This window comes from Sus scrofa, chromosome 7, assembly GCF_054392235.1.
Source record: "Sus scrofa isolate SSC_HxYL_T2T_F1_AM1 chromosome 7, Sscrofa_HxYL_maternal_Yorkshire_Landrace_v2.0, whole genome shotgun sequence".
Classification (NCBI taxonomy): domain Eukaryota; kingdom Metazoa; phylum Chordata; class Mammalia; order Artiodactyla; family Suidae; genus Sus; species Sus scrofa.
The window spans coordinates 27,440,031-27,459,606 of record NC_139389.1 but is presented as its reverse complement, the minus strand read 5'-3'; the positions used below and the strand labels follow the sequence as shown (position 1 = coordinate 27,459,606).

Sequence of the window (19,576 nt, the reverse complement as noted above, 5' to 3'; positions counted from 1 at the left end):
CCTGATTAGTTCGTGCCTGTCATGTATCAGACGTCCATTGGTCCCTGCTCAGGTGGACGAGCGCAGTCCTCCCTGGGAGTTGTAGTCCTCTATTGTTGTCCACGCTGCAATATGAAAGGACGAATGGGTGGGTACTGGGTTTGGGGGTTTGGTTTGGTTTGGTTTTTGTGAAAAGTAACCTTGCGCAAGGGTTTTTTCCCGCTATGCCTGACTTTTTTGGAACAAAAAGAGAGTAGTTTTCGGGGATACAGGAATTGGGAACCCTGGGGTGCCAGACATTGGGAGGTGGAGGGGCACGCCCTGAAAGCTCCACGCTGCAGTAGCTCTTGGGAACACTGGACTGCTTAGCTCAGCGAAAACTGGGGAGAAATGCGGCACCCTGCACTACTATCTAACAGCTGGTCCTTCGGTGACCTAAAGCATGAACTCCACTAAGCCGCTCCTTCTCCAGATACTTCAGGAAGAAGGAAGGGATTGTCCTCTTGCTATTTCCTTGGGAGTTTTTTAATGATGATATTGAAAGAGAAACAAAATTGTATCAAGGGCCTTGCGGGATAGAGGAGTAATTGTGTAGAGGATGTGTTCAAGAATAAGTTGGTTTAGAGAAACGGATATGCCAGAACTCTCCGTCCATGGTGGGGGGTGAGAGAGATCTGGGCCTTCGAGCAGCGTTTAACCCTTTGCCTTCTTGTGAAGCCGAAAACTGTGGGGTGAGATCCTTGATAGAATTTCATTGTCTTCCAGCCTACCTCCCTAGACACTTCGAAGTCGCTGTTTTTTTCACTTCATTGATTTCACTGACTGGGAGGCTGATCATTTGAAACCTTCCAGGATCTTCAGAATTGAAATAAAAGGAGCGGGGGGGCGGGGGTCATGGGGAAAAAAACTGGATGTGCTCAAGTCTGAGTGGTATTCTTCTCAGTGGTATTCTTCAATTCTTCACTTGATAGATACTAAGTGTCCACCAAATCAGGAACTAGGGATACAAAAATGATTAAAAATTAGCTCCTTGTCTTCCAGGATCTTGCAATTTGGTGAAAAGTGTATAAACAATAGAGTGCAGTAAGCACTGTAATAAAGGACTTGTGATATCAAGATCATCACTGTTAATTCACATTGGATTCAACACAAATTTCTCAGGCATCTTCTAAATAAAAGAACATCAAGTTGTGTAAGACCCCCTCCACTCACTTAAAATAGAATGTTTATGTTTTAGGGCAGCGAGAAAGTTAAGAATTTACAATTGGAAAACTTGTTTCAATTTGTCTCCACCTTTTAAATATTAGCTGTGGGAACCTAAACAAGTTATTTAACTTTGCACAGCTCCAGTTCTTTCTGAAAACCAAAAGCCTGTTTGACTGTTGTAGTCAGAATGAAGCGAGATAATGAATGCAAAAGGTCTTCCTAAGTTATTCATGTCACATTTACAATTCTTTTCTTAGTACGAAATTTAATGAAATAAATGACTTTATCATCCTTCGACCCTTCAAAGACCTCGGTCAGCCTTTAAGATGGTTAACAAAACTAGGGATCTTTACTTTAGGAAAATGACCTCAAAATGTCCATCAGAAATGTATTCTCACGGGAGGAAATTATATAACTTCTAGACGAGCTAAATCAAAAGGAAAGGAACTTCCATTGCAATGAGTCCTCAAGCGCCACGCCTACGGTCTATTCGCCAAGCTGCAGCCTTCAGCCACGACTTCAACCCGCAACCCATTTTCATTTCTCATGAGTCAGCGGACACCATATCTGGGAGGACCGAGGAAGGTCGCTCTGGCCGCACTAGATGTACGGGATGACGACTATGGTAAGCCCCTCTATCCGCCGCTGGCAGCCAGACTCTGTGGTCGCGATTTGGAGATCAGCGCGGGAAGTGGGCGGTGGGTGGTGAAGCGGTAGTGGGTCGTTCCTTAGAGCTGCCCAATCGAGGTGCGCTATTCTGTGCGCCTTTGGCGGCCTCGGATTACCGCGTCGCCCAACCGATCTCAGTCTCTCTGGAGAAGCCGCCCCTTGAGCTATAAGGGGGCGGGGACGGGGCGGGGCCTTGGGTGTCCCTCCGCGTTGGCTGCCGCGTCTGTCGGCGTGCTGCAGAATGTGAAAGACAGCGGCAGGAGCCAATCGGCGAATCGGCCCCCTCTCCGCCCGGGCCCTCGCGCCACCCGGGTCGCGGCCGTTACTGGTGGCGCGCGCGGGGACTCAAACTAGGTGAGTTCTGGGGGGCCTTGCCCACGGCTCCTCGGGTGCCATCTTGGTTCTCCCGGAGGGCGGGAGGGGCGTGCCTTGTGTACGACTGGGCGGAGGCTACTTGGAAATTTACTCCTCGGATTATAATACTTATTCTTACTTGACGCCCCTCCCTGAATTTAGGTATGGTGAGACAGGGAGACGTTGGGCTAGGAGGGGACCTTGGGATGGCGATCAAAGATGGTGGCCCATTGGTTTGGATCCGAGGGTCATGGACGCCAGCTGGGTTCGCCACTCATAAGAACGAAGTTAACACTATTAGCCTGGAAGGGTCCTGCTTTCCCTGTCAACGGTTTCCTTTTAAGCGTAACATCTTTCTAATTGAATTCCATCCACACAATTCTGAGTTTTTATTTCATGTGTTCTTTCATCAGGAGGGCAGGATTAATTTTACATTTGTTTCATTATTGAATCCCAAATACTTCTAGCGGCACCAGGTGTGCAGTAACTACTGCTGAATGAATATGATGGACCCTTAGGGAAAAGACACAGTTCTTGAAGAGGGGGTGGTGTTAGGCAGAAATGGAAAGTAATGGTTACACTATGGTAGGAACTATTAGGATAAGTACAAGTCCACAGACCACCGTGAAACCGTTTACATGGGGAACACCAGAAAGCTGAGAAGACTCCAAGCAGGGCTTTGCTGAGGAAGTGACTTTTGAACTGAATGGTAGGATGGATAGGAGTTGGACCAGAAAACTAGGAGCAAGGCTAACAAAGGTGCTGGCTAAAGCCTGCAGATGTGAGGGACAATAGGGACAATGTGTTCAGCCATTGATTGGAGCAAAGGTCCATGTAGCTGAACCATAGGTTTGGGCAAGGTGGGGGTGGGGCATGCATTTCAGGATATGAGGTTCTAATGGAGGAGGGTCTCGATAAGGAGTTTAGATTTTATTTTATCCTGTGGGCATGGGAAGCCATCAAAGAATATTAAACAGAGGTGAGACATTATCTAGATAATCTTGCACAAATTCCTTAATCCATTTGTATTACAGTTTCTCATCTGAGAAATAGAAAATAATATTTACAGGGTTCTTGTGATGATTAAAAAAGTCAGTATAAAGTAGAACAATGCTTGACATCTAGCAAGCTTCTGTATCTAAAGGGTATTATGATTCTTTGCAGTTTAGTCAGATCACAACAAGACCATCTAGTAACGTATAAAAAGCATGGGCTTTGCAGCCAGAAGCACTTCATTCCTACCCTTTTCACTTACCTGCTATGTTATCCTGAGCAAATGATTTAATTATTTTTAGCCTTAGTTTCCTAAACACCTGCCTCATGGCTACCAAGCCTGATACATACTTGATGATTGGCAAAAGTTAGTTCCCTTTAAAATGACGTTTTTCTTTTTTAGGGCCACACCTGCAGCATATGGAAGTTTCCCGCCTAGGGGCTGATTTGGAGCTGCAGCTGCTGGCCTACGCCACAGCCACAGCAACGCCAGATCCGAGCCTCGTGTGCAACCTACACCAAGCTTGTGGAAACACCAGATCCTTAACCCACTGAGCGAGGCCAGGGATTGAACCCACATCCTCATGGATACTAGTCAGGTTTGTAACCCGCTGAGCCAAAAAAAGAACCCCAAAGTGGTGTATTTCAAACTAGGTTGCAGCCCAGCAGTGGATAATGAAGTCAATTTAGTGGATTGCAAATCAGCATTTAAAAAAAATAAGAGAAAAAAAATAGAGGGAAAATTATCAGTATGTTGTATTTCTTAAGGCTTAGCATTGTTTCTCAAAACCTTTGTAAATAAGCAAGTGTTTATGTATATATTTGTGTACTTGGTGCCCTATAATATTTATTTCTTATTCTGTGTCATGGTCAAAGATACCTGATTCAGAAGGATAACAGCAGAATGCTTGGCAGGAAGGGAAGCATCAGCATCCATAACTTCCAGGTTTATCCCAGTTAGCAATCTTCTCTCTGAGGCTGCATGTGTGAACCATTGATTGACAGAGGTGATAATAATGTGTTTTTTCCTCAGATCATGGAGGACACCCAGGTTATTAACTGGGAGGCTGAAGAAGAGGAGGTTGAAGAGGGACCCAGTGAACCTTTGGGGTGTAACTTGCAGCCCGTAGGGCAACTGCGTATCTTCAGTAGTTCCTATGGACCAGAAAAAGGTATTCGGTGCTAAAGTACTGATAGTGGCCTCTTCTGTGGGGAGGGAGGTGGAGGGTTGCAAGCTTCTATGTGTGTCAAGATCTGAAAAAATGTTTTACTGGGAATGGAGAAGGAAGGATTGATTGAATTGATTGCTCTCGGCAAGTGCCCTGGACTCCATGGGGGTGATTTTACTTTGGTGGGAGAAGATAAAGGGGTTTAAGTGAAAACCCGGTGAGTCTTGAAATGGATAGTGACGAGGTTTTGCACAACAGTGTGAATATACTTAATGTCACTAAACTGTACACTTAAAAATGGCTAAATGGCAAATTTTATGTATATTTTACCACAATAAAAAATAAGCCAGGAGGAGTTCCCATTGTGGTGCAGTGGTTAACGAATCCGACTAGGAACCATGAGGTTGCGGGTTCGATCCCTGCCCTTGCTCAGTGGATTAGGGTTCCGATGTTGCTGTGAGCTGTGGTGTAGGTCCAGACACCGCTTGGGTTCTGCATGGCTGTGGCCGGCAGCTGTAGTTCCGATTTGACCCCTAGCTTGGGAACCTCCATATGCCGTGGGTGCGATCCTTAAAAAAAAAAAAAAAAAAGATCCTGACTGTCGTGGTTTGGCGTCACTGCAGAGAGGCGGGTTTGATCACTGGCCATGGCACATTAGGTTAAAGGATCCAGCATTGCCACACCAGTGGCATAGGTTGCAGCTGCGGCTGGAATTCAGTCCCTGGCCCGGGAACTTCCATATACCCCAGATGCGGCCATTAAAGAAAAAGGAAAAAAAAAAAAAAATCAGTATAGATGGATGAGGTGTTGAGTACAAATAAGGCATTGCATGTATTCCTTATTACCTAATTATCTTAGGTATCTTTTGTTTTCCTAATGTACTTGGGGGCCTTGAGTGAGCAGTGGGGGACTTAACAGGAACGTTTTCCTAATAGCAGGTCAGGGCTCTGGCCTTGGAACCTCTCTACCTCTCTGATTCTTAGATTTCCCACTCTACCTTGGGAAGAACGTGGTGGGCCGAATGCCCGAGTGCTCTGTGGCCCTGCCTTTTTCATCCATCTCCAAACAACATGCAGTGATTGAAATCTTGGCCTGGAACAAGGCGCCTGTCCTCCGCGACTGTGGGAGCCTCAATGGCACTCAGATCCTGAGGCCTCCCAAGGTCCTGGGCCCTGGGGTGAGTCATCGTTTGAGGAACCGGGAGTTGATTCTCTTTGCTGACTTGCCCTGCCAGTACCATCGCTTGGATGTCCCCCCGCCCTTGGTCTCTCGGGGCCCTCTAACTGTAGAGGAGACACCCAGGGGACAGGGAGGAACTCAACCGCACAGGCTTCTGTTGGCTGAGGACTCAGAGGAGGAAGTAGGTAAGTCCGAGTATTGGGAGGGCAGGTGAGGAGATGGGGACGGTGGCTGTAAAATCATCAACCTTTTTACTCCTGACAGATTCTCTTTCTGAAAGGTGTGTGGTGAAAGGACCAAAGACTTCTTTGACAACAGTGATTCCAGAGAGGTGAGTGCCAGAGGCCAGACAACTGAGTCCTCAAAAGGAGGAGGAACAGGAGTTCCCACTGTGGCTCAGTGGAAACGAACCCAACTAGGATCCATGAGGATGCTGGTTCAATCCCTGGCCTCACTCAGTGAGTTAAGGATCTGGCGTTGCCATGAGATGTGGTGTAGGTGGCAGATGCAGCTTGAATCCACGTGGCTGTGGCGTAGTCAGCAGCTGCAGCTCTGATTCAACTCCTAGGCTAGGAATTTCCACATGTTGCACCTGCAACCCTTTAAAAAAAAACGGTGGAACCAAGGGCTGGAGGATCCAAGAGAGCTCATGGAGGTCAGGGCTGGGAAACTCCTCATATTCTTTCATTCAACTTAGTTTTATTTGTTTCTTTTTAGGGTTGCACCTGTGGCATATGGAGCAATGCTGGATCCAAGCCACGTCTGCAACCTATACCACAGCTCACAGAAACCCTGGATCCTTAACCTACTGATCAAGGGCGGGGATCAAAACCACATCCTCATGAATACTAGTTGGATTCTTAACCTGCTGAGCCATAGAAGGAACTTCTCACTCAACTGAATTTTTATTGATCACCTCTGATGTACCAAGTGGAAAACGAATGGCTGGAGATAGAAAAGCAAATACTGGAATTCCCATTGTGGCTCAGCAGGTTAAGAACCTGACACAGTGTCCATGAGGATGTGGGTTCAATCCATGGCCTCTCTCAATGGGTTAAGGATCCAGCATTGCTGTGGCTATAATATAGGCTGGCAGCTCCAGCTCCAATTCAACCCTTAGTCCAGGAACTTCCATATGCTACAGGTATGACCTGAAAAAAAAGAAAAAGAAACGAAAAGCAAATACTACCTCATGTCTGCTCTCGAGGAGCTCCCAGTTGAGTGGGGTTTCCCTTCTGGACAAATAGATTCTGTAGACTCTCTCTCTTCTCCTCCCTTCACAGTGATGAAGAGGGGCCTTCCCCCGCCCCAGATGGCCCTGGACCACCTTTTGCCTTCAACTTGAACAGTGACACGGATGAGGAAGAAAGTCAGCATCCAGGAGCAGGAGAGGCTCCCTCAGCTGCAGAGACAGAACAGCCTAAACCTGTCACAACCGAAATCCAGCTCATAAAGGACCAGTGTCCAGTGAAGGAGAAGCACAAGGACGCAAGAGTTAAGAGGGCTGCCAGCAATGGGGTGGTTCCAGTTGGGGCGATTCTGGAGAGGAGCCAGCCTGCTGGGGAGGACAGTGACACAGATGTGGATGAGGGGAGTGGGCTTCCACGGAGGCCAGCTGGAGCCCATTCAGAAAGGGCCCAGCCTTGTGGCTTCATAGACAGTGATACTGATGCGGAAGAAGAGGGGATCCCCGCCACCCCAGCAGTAGTTCCCGTGAAGAAGAGGCAGATCTTCCATGAAGTTGGGACAGAGAGCCCCCAGGCACCTGGCGTGGCACATGCACAGGAGAGCCCGGCTGGTAGTGATACAGATATAGAGGAGGGAGAGGCCCCCCGGACGGTCCCTCTGGACAGCAGCCGAGCCTCCATGATGATCGACAGCAACATGGATGACGAGGAAGAAGTCTCAGCGGCGCTCACTCTGGCACATCTGAGAGAGAGCCAGGCTGTTCCATGGAACAGAGATGCAGGTGCAGGAGACCACAGGGCCCAACCTGTGGCCCTTCTGGATCAAAGCCAGGCCTCTGCTGGGAGAGACAGTGACACAGACATGGAAGAAGAGGGGCTCCCCCTAGAAAAGAGAGGAAGTCTCCCCAAGGGTCCTGCAGACAAGGCCCATCCAGAAAAGAGCCAGCCTCCTCTCAGGGGCAGTGACGTGAAGGTGGAGGAAGAGGAGCGCTCACCTGGAGTCGACCCAGGGAGAAGCCAAGCCTCTGCCACTGTGGACGCCATCACCCAAGTGGAGGAGAAAGCCCCACCAAGGCCAGCTGTTACACTTTCAGAGAAGCATCAGGTGCCTGTGGCATGGACACCTCAAACAGATGTGGAGGCAGAAGGCGACCCAGCAAAGCTGCCTGTGGTGCATCCAGCGGAAGCCCGCCCTCCTCCAGCTGGGGGCCATGAACCAGATGTGGAAAAGAACACGTCCTTAGCAGCCTCAGCAGGGGCAGACGTCAGAAAGAGCCAGCTTCTGGCAGAAGGGGATGCTGGGACGGAGTGGGCTGTAGCCATTCTTGAACAGGACCGAGCTCTTGGGGCCGGGGCCCAGAGTGTGTCAGCCAGGGCACAGGTGGGGCAGGACCTTCCCCTTGTCTCAAGAGAGCACCTAGCAGATGTGGCGGTGGACACAGGCGCTCCAGGGGAAGCCACCCAGACACAGAGAGAGGGAACCCAGGCCCTCACAGAGAGGGAGAGAGAACTAAACGTGGACAGGACCATAGACTCTGGAGACAACCGTGACGGTCAGTACTGGCTTCCCTTCCTCCCTTGACCCCTAAAAAGTGCTTAGAGGGCACCTTCATCCGTTGAGCTGCTATAACAAAATACTCTGGACCAGGTGGCTTATAGACAACAGTGTATTTCTTTGATTTTTTTTTAATTTTTTATTTTTTTTTGCCATTTCTTGGACCACTTCTGCGGCATATGGAGGTTCCCAGGCTAGGGGTTGAATTGGAGCTACATCTGCCAGCCTACACCACAGCCACAGCAATGCAGGATCCGAGCTGCGTATGCGACCTACACAACAGCTCACGGCAACACCAGATCCTTAACCCGCTGAGCAAGGCCAGCGATCAAACCTGCAACCTCATTGTTCCTAGTCAGATTCGTTAACCACTGAGCCACGATGGGAACTCCCCAATAGTGTATTTCTCACAGTTCACTGAGAAGTCTGGGATCAACTCATTGTGTCTCATGGGGCCCTGCTTTGTTGCTCCCAGGCAGCTGTCTTCTCACATGACAAAAGGGTCCAAGGGAGCTCTCTGGGGTCTCTGTTTTCTTTTTCTTCTTCTTTTTTTTTTTTTTTTTTTTTTTTTTGGTGGTACCCTTGGCATGCTGAAGTCCATGGGCCAGGGATCAAACCTGAGCCACAGCAGCAACCCAAGCTGCTACAGTGACAATGCCAGATACCTAACCCACTGAGCCACACGGGAACTCCTGGGGTATATTTTGTAAGGGCACTAATCCCATTTTCTCGGGCTCCACCCCCATGACCTAATTACCTCCCAGAGGCCCCACCTCCTGATACTCTCACATTGGAAATTAGGTTTCAGTGTAAGAATTTGAGGGGGAGACACAGAGATTCAATCTATTGCATGGGTTTGGGGCTGAGGAGAAAATAACAGAAAAAAATAAGGAGTTAAGGTTATAATTTTTCTTTTCTGGCCACACCCGTGGCATGCGGAGGTTCCCCGGCCAGGGGTCGAACCCTCCCCACAGCAGAGACCTGAGCCTACACTAGTGACAACACCAGGTCCTTAAGCCACTGAGCCCCCAGGGAGCTCCTTCCAGTTATCTATCCTGTATTCCTCCCCCACCAGATTCTGAAGATCTGGACCTGCAAGCCACCCAGTGCTTTGTGGAGGGAGAGAATCAGAGCCCGGAAGGTAAGGGCATCTGTGTCACATGGATACTGGTGTAAGCAGGAGCTGGGAGATTAGACTGGTGGTCCTTGAAGGGTGTGAAAGCTGGCCCAGGCGGGGCAGGAGATTGGGAATGGGACCCCAGAGTTCTGCAGAGGAGCCGTGCTCAGGCCATGCCTTCCTGTGCAGCAGTCCCCAGCATGGAGGATGAGCCCACCCAGGCCTTCCCGTCTACTCTGCCCCAGGAGCCTGGCCCTTCCTGTTGCAGCTTCCAGGCCTCAGGTATAAGAAACTCTCCCCTCTTCTGTGCCCCTAACTTGGCATCTTCATTTTCCCCTCTACACATTTCTTTTATAGTCTTTGCCAATTGGCTGATGTTCCTCCATCTTATCAGAAAAGAAAATGCCATATTAAGAATGACCAGTCTAGGAGTTCCCGTCGTGGCGCAGTGGTTAATGAAGCCGACTAGGAACCATGGGGTTGCGGGTTCGATCCCTGGCCTTGTTCGGTGGGTTGAGGATCCGGCGTTGCCGTGAGCTGTGGTATAGGTCGCAGACGCAGCTCGGATCCGTAAGCCGGTGGCTATAGCTCTGATTAGACCCCTAGCCTGGGAATCTCCATATGCCGTGGGAGCAGCCCTAGAAAAGGCAAAAAGACAAAAAAAAAAAAAAAAAGAATGACCAGTCTAGCATCATTTTTTAAGAGGCTCCTGAGAGAGCTTTTGTATGAAAATATGGTCTGTCTTTTTGAGACAAACATTAAATGTTATGACTGTCTTCCTTATTCCCAGTTTTTCTTTAATAACTCATTTAAATTTACTATGCATGAATTGATCTTAATCTTTTCTCAAGGTGTTACCTTTTCAACCGACATCCCTCTCTCTCCTTCTCTCTCCCTCTTTCTCTCTCTCTCTCTCTGACTCTGCCTCCAGGTACCCTGGATGAGCCATGGGAGCTCTTAGCTACACAGCCATTCTGTCCAAGAGAGTCTGAGGCCTCTGAGATCCAGCCCGTTGACACCCACCTGGAGGCCCGTGGCCTTTGCCCCTCTCCACCTAGGGCAGCACTGCCAGAGCAACACCCAGAGAGCCCAGAGCCACTGGGGAGTCAGGGTGGAGGGCGGCAGACTGTGGAGAAAGCCACGGGTACCCCGAGAGAAACAGCAGAGGGGCCGACCCCTGAGAGAGGGCCCCTGGAGAGGGCAACCAAGGAGCCGCCATCAGAAGGAGAGAGGGGAGGGATGGGAGAGGAGGGGTTACCCAGGGGGACACAGGACAGGGAAGAAAAACAGGTGTTAGCTGGAGTTACTCAGAGACAAGAGTCTGACAGAACAGTGAAAAGTACAAGCACTGACGGGGGCCTGGAGAGTTTGCAGGTAGAAATTGAGACACCCAAGGAAATGCAAGAGAATGAGATAGAAAAGCAGACTCTTGCAAGAGACATGCTGGAGAGGGAAGCAGAGAAACCTGTAGCAGAGAGAGAGAGTGAGGCAGGTGGGCCAGAAGTAAAGGTGCCCGAAGCCGTACAGGACAGAGGCCCACTGAGAGCGGAGGCAGAGGGGACCAGCCAGGACCAGAAAGGCCAGGCCTCCAATCTGACACCAGAGCCTGGAGCGGGGGTGGGGTACCTTCAGGGACTTGCTTCAGCCGCAGCAGCTCCCCGGAGCCAGGCAGGTGGAGGAGGGGAAGCCCCAGTGAGCCCCAGGAGACAGCAGAGAGGTAAGTGAAAGCAGAGGGCACCTGAGCTGGTCCCCAGCCTGCATGGTGGTCAGCCCTTAAGTGACTGACTGCTTAGACCTCAGCCGCTTGTCTTTACCTTCTGTCCAGGTGACTTGAATTGCAAGATGCCACCTGCTGAGAAGTCTGGGGTGAGAGCTGCTTTCTCTCCCTCCCTCCCCAGCCCGCATGTCATCTCTAATCCCCTTCGCTGCCCTGTTCCCTGACCACGCTTTCCTCTGCTCCTTTCTCCATAGTCTCACTTTGCTAACACAGTCACTGCTTCTCAGTTGGCTTCTCTCCACTTCCCTTGACACCTATTATTTTCCATATCTGTTTCCCAAGTGCTAACTCCCTCCACCTGACTCAAAAAAAAAGTTCTGTTTTCCCTGTCCTTGCCCTCTTTCTCCCAGCCATTCTCGTTATGACCATCCAGTGTATAGGAGAACACCATGCTGGCATTATGGGGCGAGGTCTTTGGGAAGGAGGAGGTTCCCAGTGATGGAGGAGGGTCACAGATAGAAAGAGAAATGTCCTGAGCATATGCTCACCACGAACAAGTATCCAGAACCATAGCCAAGTCCTGTCTGTCTTCTCTCCGCCTCTTCCGCCCTCACTGGCTTCTGTTTCTCCCCAGGGTGATCAGGAATCCCCGGAGGCTTGTCTGCCTCCTGAACCGCCTGAAGCGTCAGCCCCACTCCAGAACCCTCTCCCCTCTCAGAGCCCAAAGCATCCTGCACCTCAATCCCGCCTGTCCCCCCCTCCCCCTCCTTTAGAACAGTCCACTCCCAGGACCAGGCCACCTCAGAGTCAGGAGTCCCCAGAGCCTCCCTTTTCCTCAGAGCTGGACCCTCCCAACCCAGAACCCAAAGTCAGGCCCCAGGGGTCCCCTCCACTTTCTCCTATACCCCTCGAGGCCCACCCTACCTCCCCCACAGACCAGGCCGGCAGCCCTGAGCCCACATCTCGGGCCGCTCGTGGCGGGACACATAGGTCCTTTGAAGTGACCCCCATGTCAGTTGTCCCCACAGCCCTTGAGCTGCAGTCCTCCACCTCCGCAGACCAGCCTGTGGTCCCCAAGCCCACACTTCGGGCTCCTTGGGGCAGGACACATAGGTCCTCCGTCAAGACCCCTGAACCAAATATCCCCACAGCCCCTGAGCTCCAGCCTTCCACCCCCACAGACCAGCCTGTTGCCCCTGAGCCCTTATCTCGGGCCACTCGGGGCCGGACACCTAGGGCCTCTGTCAAGACTTCTGAACCAGTTGTCCCTGCAGCCCCTGAGCCCCAGCCTTCCACCCCCACAGACCAGCCTGTGGTCCCCAAGCCCACACTTCGGGCTCCTCGGGGCAGGACACATAGGTCCTCCGTCAAGACCCCTGAACCAAACATCCCCACAGCCCCTGAGCTCCGACCTTCCACCCCCACAGACCAGCCTGTTGCCCCTGAGCCCTTATCTCGGGCCACTCGGGGCCGGACACCTAGGGCCTCTGTCAAGTCCCCTGAACAAAATGTCCCCACAGCCCCTGAGCACCCACAGCCTTCCACCCCCACAGATCAGCCTGTCACCCCCAAACCCACATCTCGTGCCACTCGGGGCAGGGCACACAGGTCCTCTGTCAAGACCCCCGCAGCCTCTGAGCCCCTGCCTTCTGCCTCCACAGACCAGCCCATCACCCCCAAACCCACATCTCGGGGCAGGGCACATAGGTCTTCTGCCAAGACCCCTGAACTCCAGCCTCCCACCTCCACTGGTCAGCCTGTCACCCCCAGACCCACATCTCAGGCCACTCGGGGCAGGACACATAGGTCCTCTATCAAGACCCCCGAACCAGTTGTCCCTACAGACCCTGAGCCCCAGCCCTCCACCCCCACAGACCAGCCCATCACCCCTGAGCTCACATCTGCAGCCACTCGGGGCAGGACACGTAGGTCCACTGTCAAGACCCCCGAACCAGTTGTCCCTACAGACCCTGAGCCCCAGCCCTCCACCCCCACAGACCAGCCCATCACCCCCAAACCCACGTCTTGGGCCACTCGAGGCCAGGCACATAGGTCCTCTGTCAAGACCCCTGAACCACATGTCCCCACAGACCCTAAGCCCCAGCCCTCCACCCCCACAGACCAGCCTGTCACCCCCAAACCCACATCTCGTGCAACTCGGGGCAGGGCACGTAAGTCCTCTGTCAAGACCCCTGAACCAGTTGTCCCTACAGCCGCTGAGCCCCAGCCTTCTGCCTCCACAGACCAGCCCATCACCCCCAAACCCACATCTCGGGGCAGGGCACATAGGTCTTCTGCCAAGACCCCTGAACTCCAGCCTCCCACCTCCACTGGTCAGCCTGTCACCCCCAGACCCACATCTGGGGCCACCCAGGGCAGGACACACAGGTCTTCTGCCAAGACATCCCAAGCAGTTGAACCCACAGCCCCTGACCTTGAACCTCCCTCCCCCATAGGCCAGCCTGTCACCCCCAAGGTCATAGCTGAGGGTGGTCAGAACAGGATACTCAGATCTTCTAGAGTAGGTGCTGTGCCAGGTCCTACCCCCCCTGAACTCCAGTGTCCTGTCCCCACAGAACAGCCTGTTCCCCCTGAGCCCATCCCTCGAGCCAGTTGCAGCAGGAGGCCTCGGGCCACTAGGAAGCGGGAGTCTCTCACAGCTCACGTTGGTCCTGACCCCTGCTCTGCTCCCTCTGAACCTAATTCCCGGTCCTCAAGGACCCAGTCCCTTAGCACCACTCCTGAGCCTACCCTCCCTCAGCTTCCTGAGGCACCGGCTCATGCTCCCCAGATCCCAAAGGTGGAGGCAGCAGGTAGACCTGGCTTCACCCTAGAGCCCCAGCCGAAGGCCACCCAAAAGCGCAAGAGGCCTTTGGCTCCTGCAGATTCACCCCCACTTCCAAAACGGCTCCAAAGAGGGGAAGTGCCCCCGAAGACAGTGATCCTCGAGGAAGAAGAAAATCCTACAGCAAGGCCTGGGAGAGAAGAGGTGAGGAGAGGGCCGGGCCACAAAGCTGGGAAAGGGCTTGGGGACTCAAACTCCCAGCAAGTTCTCTCAATCCCAGGATGCAGTGATTCCAGAACCAGGCAAGAGAAAGAGAGACCAGACCGAGGAGGAGCCCCGGGGAGTACCGAGCCGCAGCCTGCGCCGGACCAAACCTGCACAAGAGTCCACGGCCCCCAGAGTAGGAGAGAAGGGCCCCGAGGCTTCTTGGGAGATGGAGATGTGGGAGGATGGGGAGATCCTGGGGGATTGGGGAGATGGGTGCCAGTGGCACTGGTTGCCGTGACCAGCTCAGGCTAACCCCCTTCCCAGGTGCTCTTCACGGGTGTGGTGGATGCTCGTGGAGAGCGGGCGGTGCTGGCCCTGGGGGGCAGTCTGGCCAGCTCAGTGGCCGAGGCGTCCCACTTGGTGACCGATCGGATCCGCCGGACAGTCAAGTTCCTGTGTGCCCTGGGGCGGGGCATCCCCATCCTCTCCCTGGACTGGCTGCATCAGGTGAGAGGCCAGGAGATAGTGACAGACCCATGGAGACAGTGACCGGAGGAGGCTGCTCACGTGGACTCTAGAAAGCGGTGGGGCCGGAGTTCCCAACGTGGCTCAGAGGAAATGAATCTCACTAGTATCCATGAGGACGCAGGTTCGATCCCTGGCCTCGCTCAGTGGGTTAAGGATCCAGCCTTGCAGTGAGCTGTGGAGTAGGTTGCAGATTCGGCTCAATTCCCCGGTTCCAGTGGCTACGGCGTAGGCCGGCAGCTGCAGCTCCAGTTTGACCGCTAGCCTGGGAACTTCCACATTGCTAAGGGTGTGGCTCTAAAAACAAAAGGAAAAAAAATTTCCATGAGCTCCCTGTAGAAGCTGACAGAAGAGTTGGGTGAGGGGCTGGGCTGAGCTCTGATGCTGACTGTTACTGTCCTTAGTCCCGCAAGGCAGGTTGCTTCTTGCCTCCAGATGAGTATGTGGTGACTGATCCTGAGCAGGAGAAGAACTTTGGCTTCAGCCTCCGGGAGGCCCTGAGCCGGGCTCGGGAGAGAAAGCTGCTAGAGGTGAGAGGCTCTCTGCTGCCCTGTGCTTCAGCCTTTTCCTGGGTCCCCAGTCTCTCAGTGCATCATCCAGTGTCTCCGCCATTCTCTTCCTCTTAGGGCTATGAGATTCACGTGACCCCAGGAGTCCAGCCACCGCCCCCTCAGATGGGAGAGATCATCAGCTGCTGTGGGGGCACCGTCCTACCCAGCATGCCCCGCTCCTATAAGGTAGGGCGGCGCCATCAGGATCTGGTGAATGGAACCGGGACAGCTTGGGGGTAAGATGGAGGTACAGATGGGGACACAGAGGAGTGAGGCGGAGAAGGACCTGTGTACAGAAAGGGATAGAGAAGAGGGAAGAGGTCCACTGTTACCAAATGGACTTACTTTGACTTTGTATTTACAATTTTTTCAAATATACACAAAGGGAGAGGGCTAAGGCAGTACCACTCAGATTCAACAGGTTAATTTCACTTTTTCTATATTTGCTCTATTTTTTTCTGTTTTTTGTTTTTGTTTTTTAGGGCTGCACCTGTGGCATATGGAAGTTCCCAGGCTAGAAGTCAAATTGAAGATACGGCTGCTGGCCTACACCACAGCCACAGCAATACATGATCCGAGTTGTGTCTGCGACCTACACCACAGCTCACAGCAGCGCCAGATCCTAACCTGCTGAGCAAGGCCAGGAATTGAACCTGCATCCTCATGGATCTTAGTCGGCATCATTAACTGCTGAGCCACGAAGGGATCTCCCTCCTTTCCTTTTCTTTGCCGAAATGTCTTAAAGGAAACTGCAAATGTCACATTATTTCCTCCTCTAAGAAATATATACATTTTCTTGTGGAATCTTATGACACAAATGAACGTATCTATGCAACAGAGACAGACCCAGAGACAGAGAATGGACTTTTGGTTGCCAAAGGGGACAAGGGAGGGTTGGGTTGAGAGTTTGGGACTGGCACATGCAAACAATTATATGTGGAATGGATAGGCAGTGGGGTCCTATTGTCTGGCACAGGGAACTATATGCAATATCCTGTAATAAACAGTAACAGAAAAGGAAACTTCTTTTTCTTTCTTTTTTTGTTTTATTTATTTATTTTTGGCCATGCCTCATGGCACATGGAAGTTCGTGGGCCAGGGATTGAACCTGTGCCTTAGCAGTGACCCAAGCTGCTATAGTGGCAACGCCGGATCCTTATCCTGCTGCGCCACAAGGGAAATCTTTTGTGTACATTTTCTTACATAATCACAATGCCATTAACAAAATTAGCAGTTGTTTCCTGGTCACTTTGTCATACTCCATTCATCAAATTTCTTCAATTGTCTGAAAATATCTTTAGATTTCTTTCTTTTTTTGTTGTTGTTTTTTTTAGGGCTATACCCATGGCATATGGAGGTTCCCAGGCTAGGGGTCTAATTGGAGCTACAGCTGCCAGCCTACACCACAGCCACAGCAATGTACCAGATCCAAGGTCTGTCTGCGACCTACACACGGCTCATGGCAACACCGGATCCTTAACCCACTGAGCGAGGCCAGGGATTGAACCTGCAACCTCGTGGTTCTCAGTCAGATTCGTTTCTGCCGTGCCATGACGGGAATTCCTCTTTTTAGATTTCAAATCAGGACTCAAGCAGGGTCCCCATATTGCCACAAGTGTTGTTATCTCTTAATTCCCTTTTCCTCTAGAGCATCCCCTCCAACACACCCAGCCTTTTTTCTGCTATTGACTTGCTGCAGAAACTAGGTCAGCTGTCCTTTAGAATGTTCCACAGTCTGGATTTTTCTCTTTGCTCTCTTGTTTTATCACTTGTCTTGTTCTCTTATCTTCTATATTTCCTGTAAATTATAGTCAACTTTAAAAGCTTGAACAGGATTTCCTGTTGTAGCACAGCGGAAACAAATCTGACTAGTATCCATGAGGACACAGGTTCGATCCCTGGCCTTGCTCAGTGGGTTAAGGATCCGCTGTTGCCATGAATTGTGGCGTAGGTTGCAGACATGGCTTGGATCCCAAGTTACTGTGGCTGTGGTGAGGCTAGTGGCTGCAGCTCTGATTCGACCCCTTGCCTGGGAACCTCTATATGCCCTGGGTGTAGCCTAAAAAGACACACACACACACACACACACAAATAAAAATTAAAATAATAAATATAAAAGCTTGAACAAATTCATTCAACTTTGGGGGCAAGAGTTCCTCATAGACAGTGTGTGTCATGTGGCTTCTCATTAGGAGGTACTATTTTAGTGCTGCCAAGACTGATTAGTGGGTCCTGAACCTCTTTCTAGGATCCTTTCTCAGCCCTGTCTTTGCTCTGTCTTTCTCCAGCCTCAGAGAGTTGTGATCACGTGCTCCCAGGACTTCCCTCGATGCTCCGTTCCATTTCGGCTTGGGCTGCCTGTCCTCTCACCTGAGTTCCTGCTGACAGGAGTCCTGAAGCAGGAGGCCAAGCCAGAGGCCTTTGTCCTCTCCACTTTGGAAATGGCATCTGCCTGAAAACCCCACCCCAGGACCACCCCCCCCCCCCGCCCCCGCCACCGCCCCAGACCAATAAATAAGGTGTTAGAACGTATTTGGAAGAATGAACTTAGGGCTTTAGAAAGGATTGGGGTGTCCTGAGCTGATTTGTCTTGGAACATGGGTGGGGCCGAAAAGGTTTATGGAGGAAAGATAAGGAGATTGGGAGCCATAGATTTTCCTTAATGGCCAATCCCACGCTCAGATATCTTTAAGTAGCTGCTCATATTTAGCTGGACTGATGTCCTTTTTGCTCTATGGCATGCAGTGTCCTGCCTCCTGTCTGGAAGCCATTTATTTCTTTTTCTTTCTGGAATTCTTATTCTGCAAGAGGTAGTGGAAACAGTGTTAGCGTCGGGAACTTGAAGGGATGCTTGAAATGAGTAGACTGGAGTGTGGGGTTATGGAACGCTACTAAATTATTTTCCTTTTTCCTTGCTCCGTCTTTAACTTTGAAGTTGAGTAAATCTCTGCTTTTTTTTTTTTTTTTTTTTTTTTTTTTTGCCTGCGTTTCCAGTATTTATAAAGTTAGAGCTTAGGCTTAACCTCTGTGATAAATAAATATTCACTCTGTGCCTTATGGTGTAGTGCAGTTTTATTTTGTAAATTTTATTTTTTCTTTGCAGGACCGCATATATGGCATATGGAGGTTCCCAGGCTAGGGGTCAAATCGGAATTATATCTGCTGGCCTACAACACAGCCACAGCAACATCAGCTCCGAGCCATGTCTGTGACGGCTCGGCAATCCTTATCCCACTGAGTGAGGGCAGGGATCGAACCCACAGCCTCATGATTCCTAGTCAGATTTGTTTCCACTGCGCTGCAATGGTAACTCCTATTTTGTAAATTTTACAAGCTGCTTTATTACAAGGATGTGGGGAAATTGGAAGCCAATATACACTGCTGATGGGAATGTAAAATGATCCATCTGCTGTGGTAAGCAGTTTGACAGTTTCTCAAAAAGTTGAACATAAAATTACCATATGGCCAGTATTTCTATTCATAGGTATATACCCAAAAGAATTAAAACAGATGTTCAAACAAATGAGGATGTTCATATCAACACCTTACAAGAGGCGAAAGACGAAAAGTACGCAAATGTTCATTAACAGATAAAGGGATAAAATTGAAGCACATTCATATGGTGGAATATTATTCAGCTGTAAAGGGGGATGAGGATTGTGCTACAGTGTTTTGAGGATGAACCTCAAAAGCATTTTGCAAAGTTAAAGAAGCCAGATGCAAAAGTTCACATTATATTATTCCATTTAATAAGAAATACACAGAATATGTAATCCATAGCGACAGAGAGTAGAGTGGTGGTTGCCAGGGGCTACAGGGGAAAGAAAATGAGGAGAGACTGCCTAATTGGTATGGAATTTTGTTTTGTGGTGGAGAGAAAATGTTTTGGAAGTAGGTAGAGGTGGTGATTTCATGCATTATGAATGTTCTAAATGACTCTGGACTATTATCTATTTATTTATTTATTGCCTTTTTGTCTTTTAGGACCTCACCAGTGGCATATGGAGGTCCCCAGGCTAGGGGTTAAATTGGAGCTGTAGCTGCAGGCCTACCCCACAAGCCAAAACAATGCTGGATCCAAGCCTCATCTGCGACCTACACACGCAGTTCACAGCAACGCCGGGTCCCTAACTCACTGAGCACAGCCAGGGATTGAACTCATGTCCTCATGGATGTTAGTCGGGTTCACTAACTGCTGAGCCACAATGGGAACTCCTCTAGACTGTTATCATTATTTTTTGTCTTTTGTCCTTTTAGGGCCACACCTTCAGCATATGGAGGTTCCCAGGCCAGGAGTCTAATAGGAGCTGTAGCCGCCGGCCTACACCACAACCTAAAGCAATGCTGGATCCGAGCCTCATCTGCAACCTACACCACAGCTCA

General features: G+C 50.7%; 1 protein-coding gene across 35 annotated transcripts; it reads left to right on the top strand.

Moving 5' to 3' along the window:
• Window positions 1–97: 97 nt before the first annotated feature.
• Window positions 98–18,250, top strand: MDC1 (mediator of DNA damage checkpoint 1). 35 transcript variants are annotated; one of them, XM_084965890.1, is made up of 17 exons: window positions 98–127; window positions 1,608–1,810; window positions 3,605–3,800; window positions 4,235–4,373; window positions 5,354–5,734; window positions 5,814–5,880; window positions 6,833–8,289; window positions 9,367–9,432; window positions 9,598–9,690; window positions 10,340–11,125; window positions 11,234–11,274; window positions 11,760–14,114; window positions 14,191–14,310; window positions 14,442–14,624; window positions 15,047–15,172; window positions 15,269–15,379; window positions 17,482–18,250. In XM_084965890.1, the coding sequence occupies exons 3-17, from the start codon at window positions 3,786–3,788 to the stop codon at window positions 17,647–17,649; spliced, it is 6,108 nt and encodes a 2,035-aa protein (XP_084822016.1). In that variant the 5' UTR covers window positions 98–127; window positions 1,608–1,810; window positions 3,605–3,785; the 3' UTR covers window positions 17,650–18,250.
• The last annotated feature ends 1,326 nt before the right edge of the window (window positions 18,251–19,576 follow it).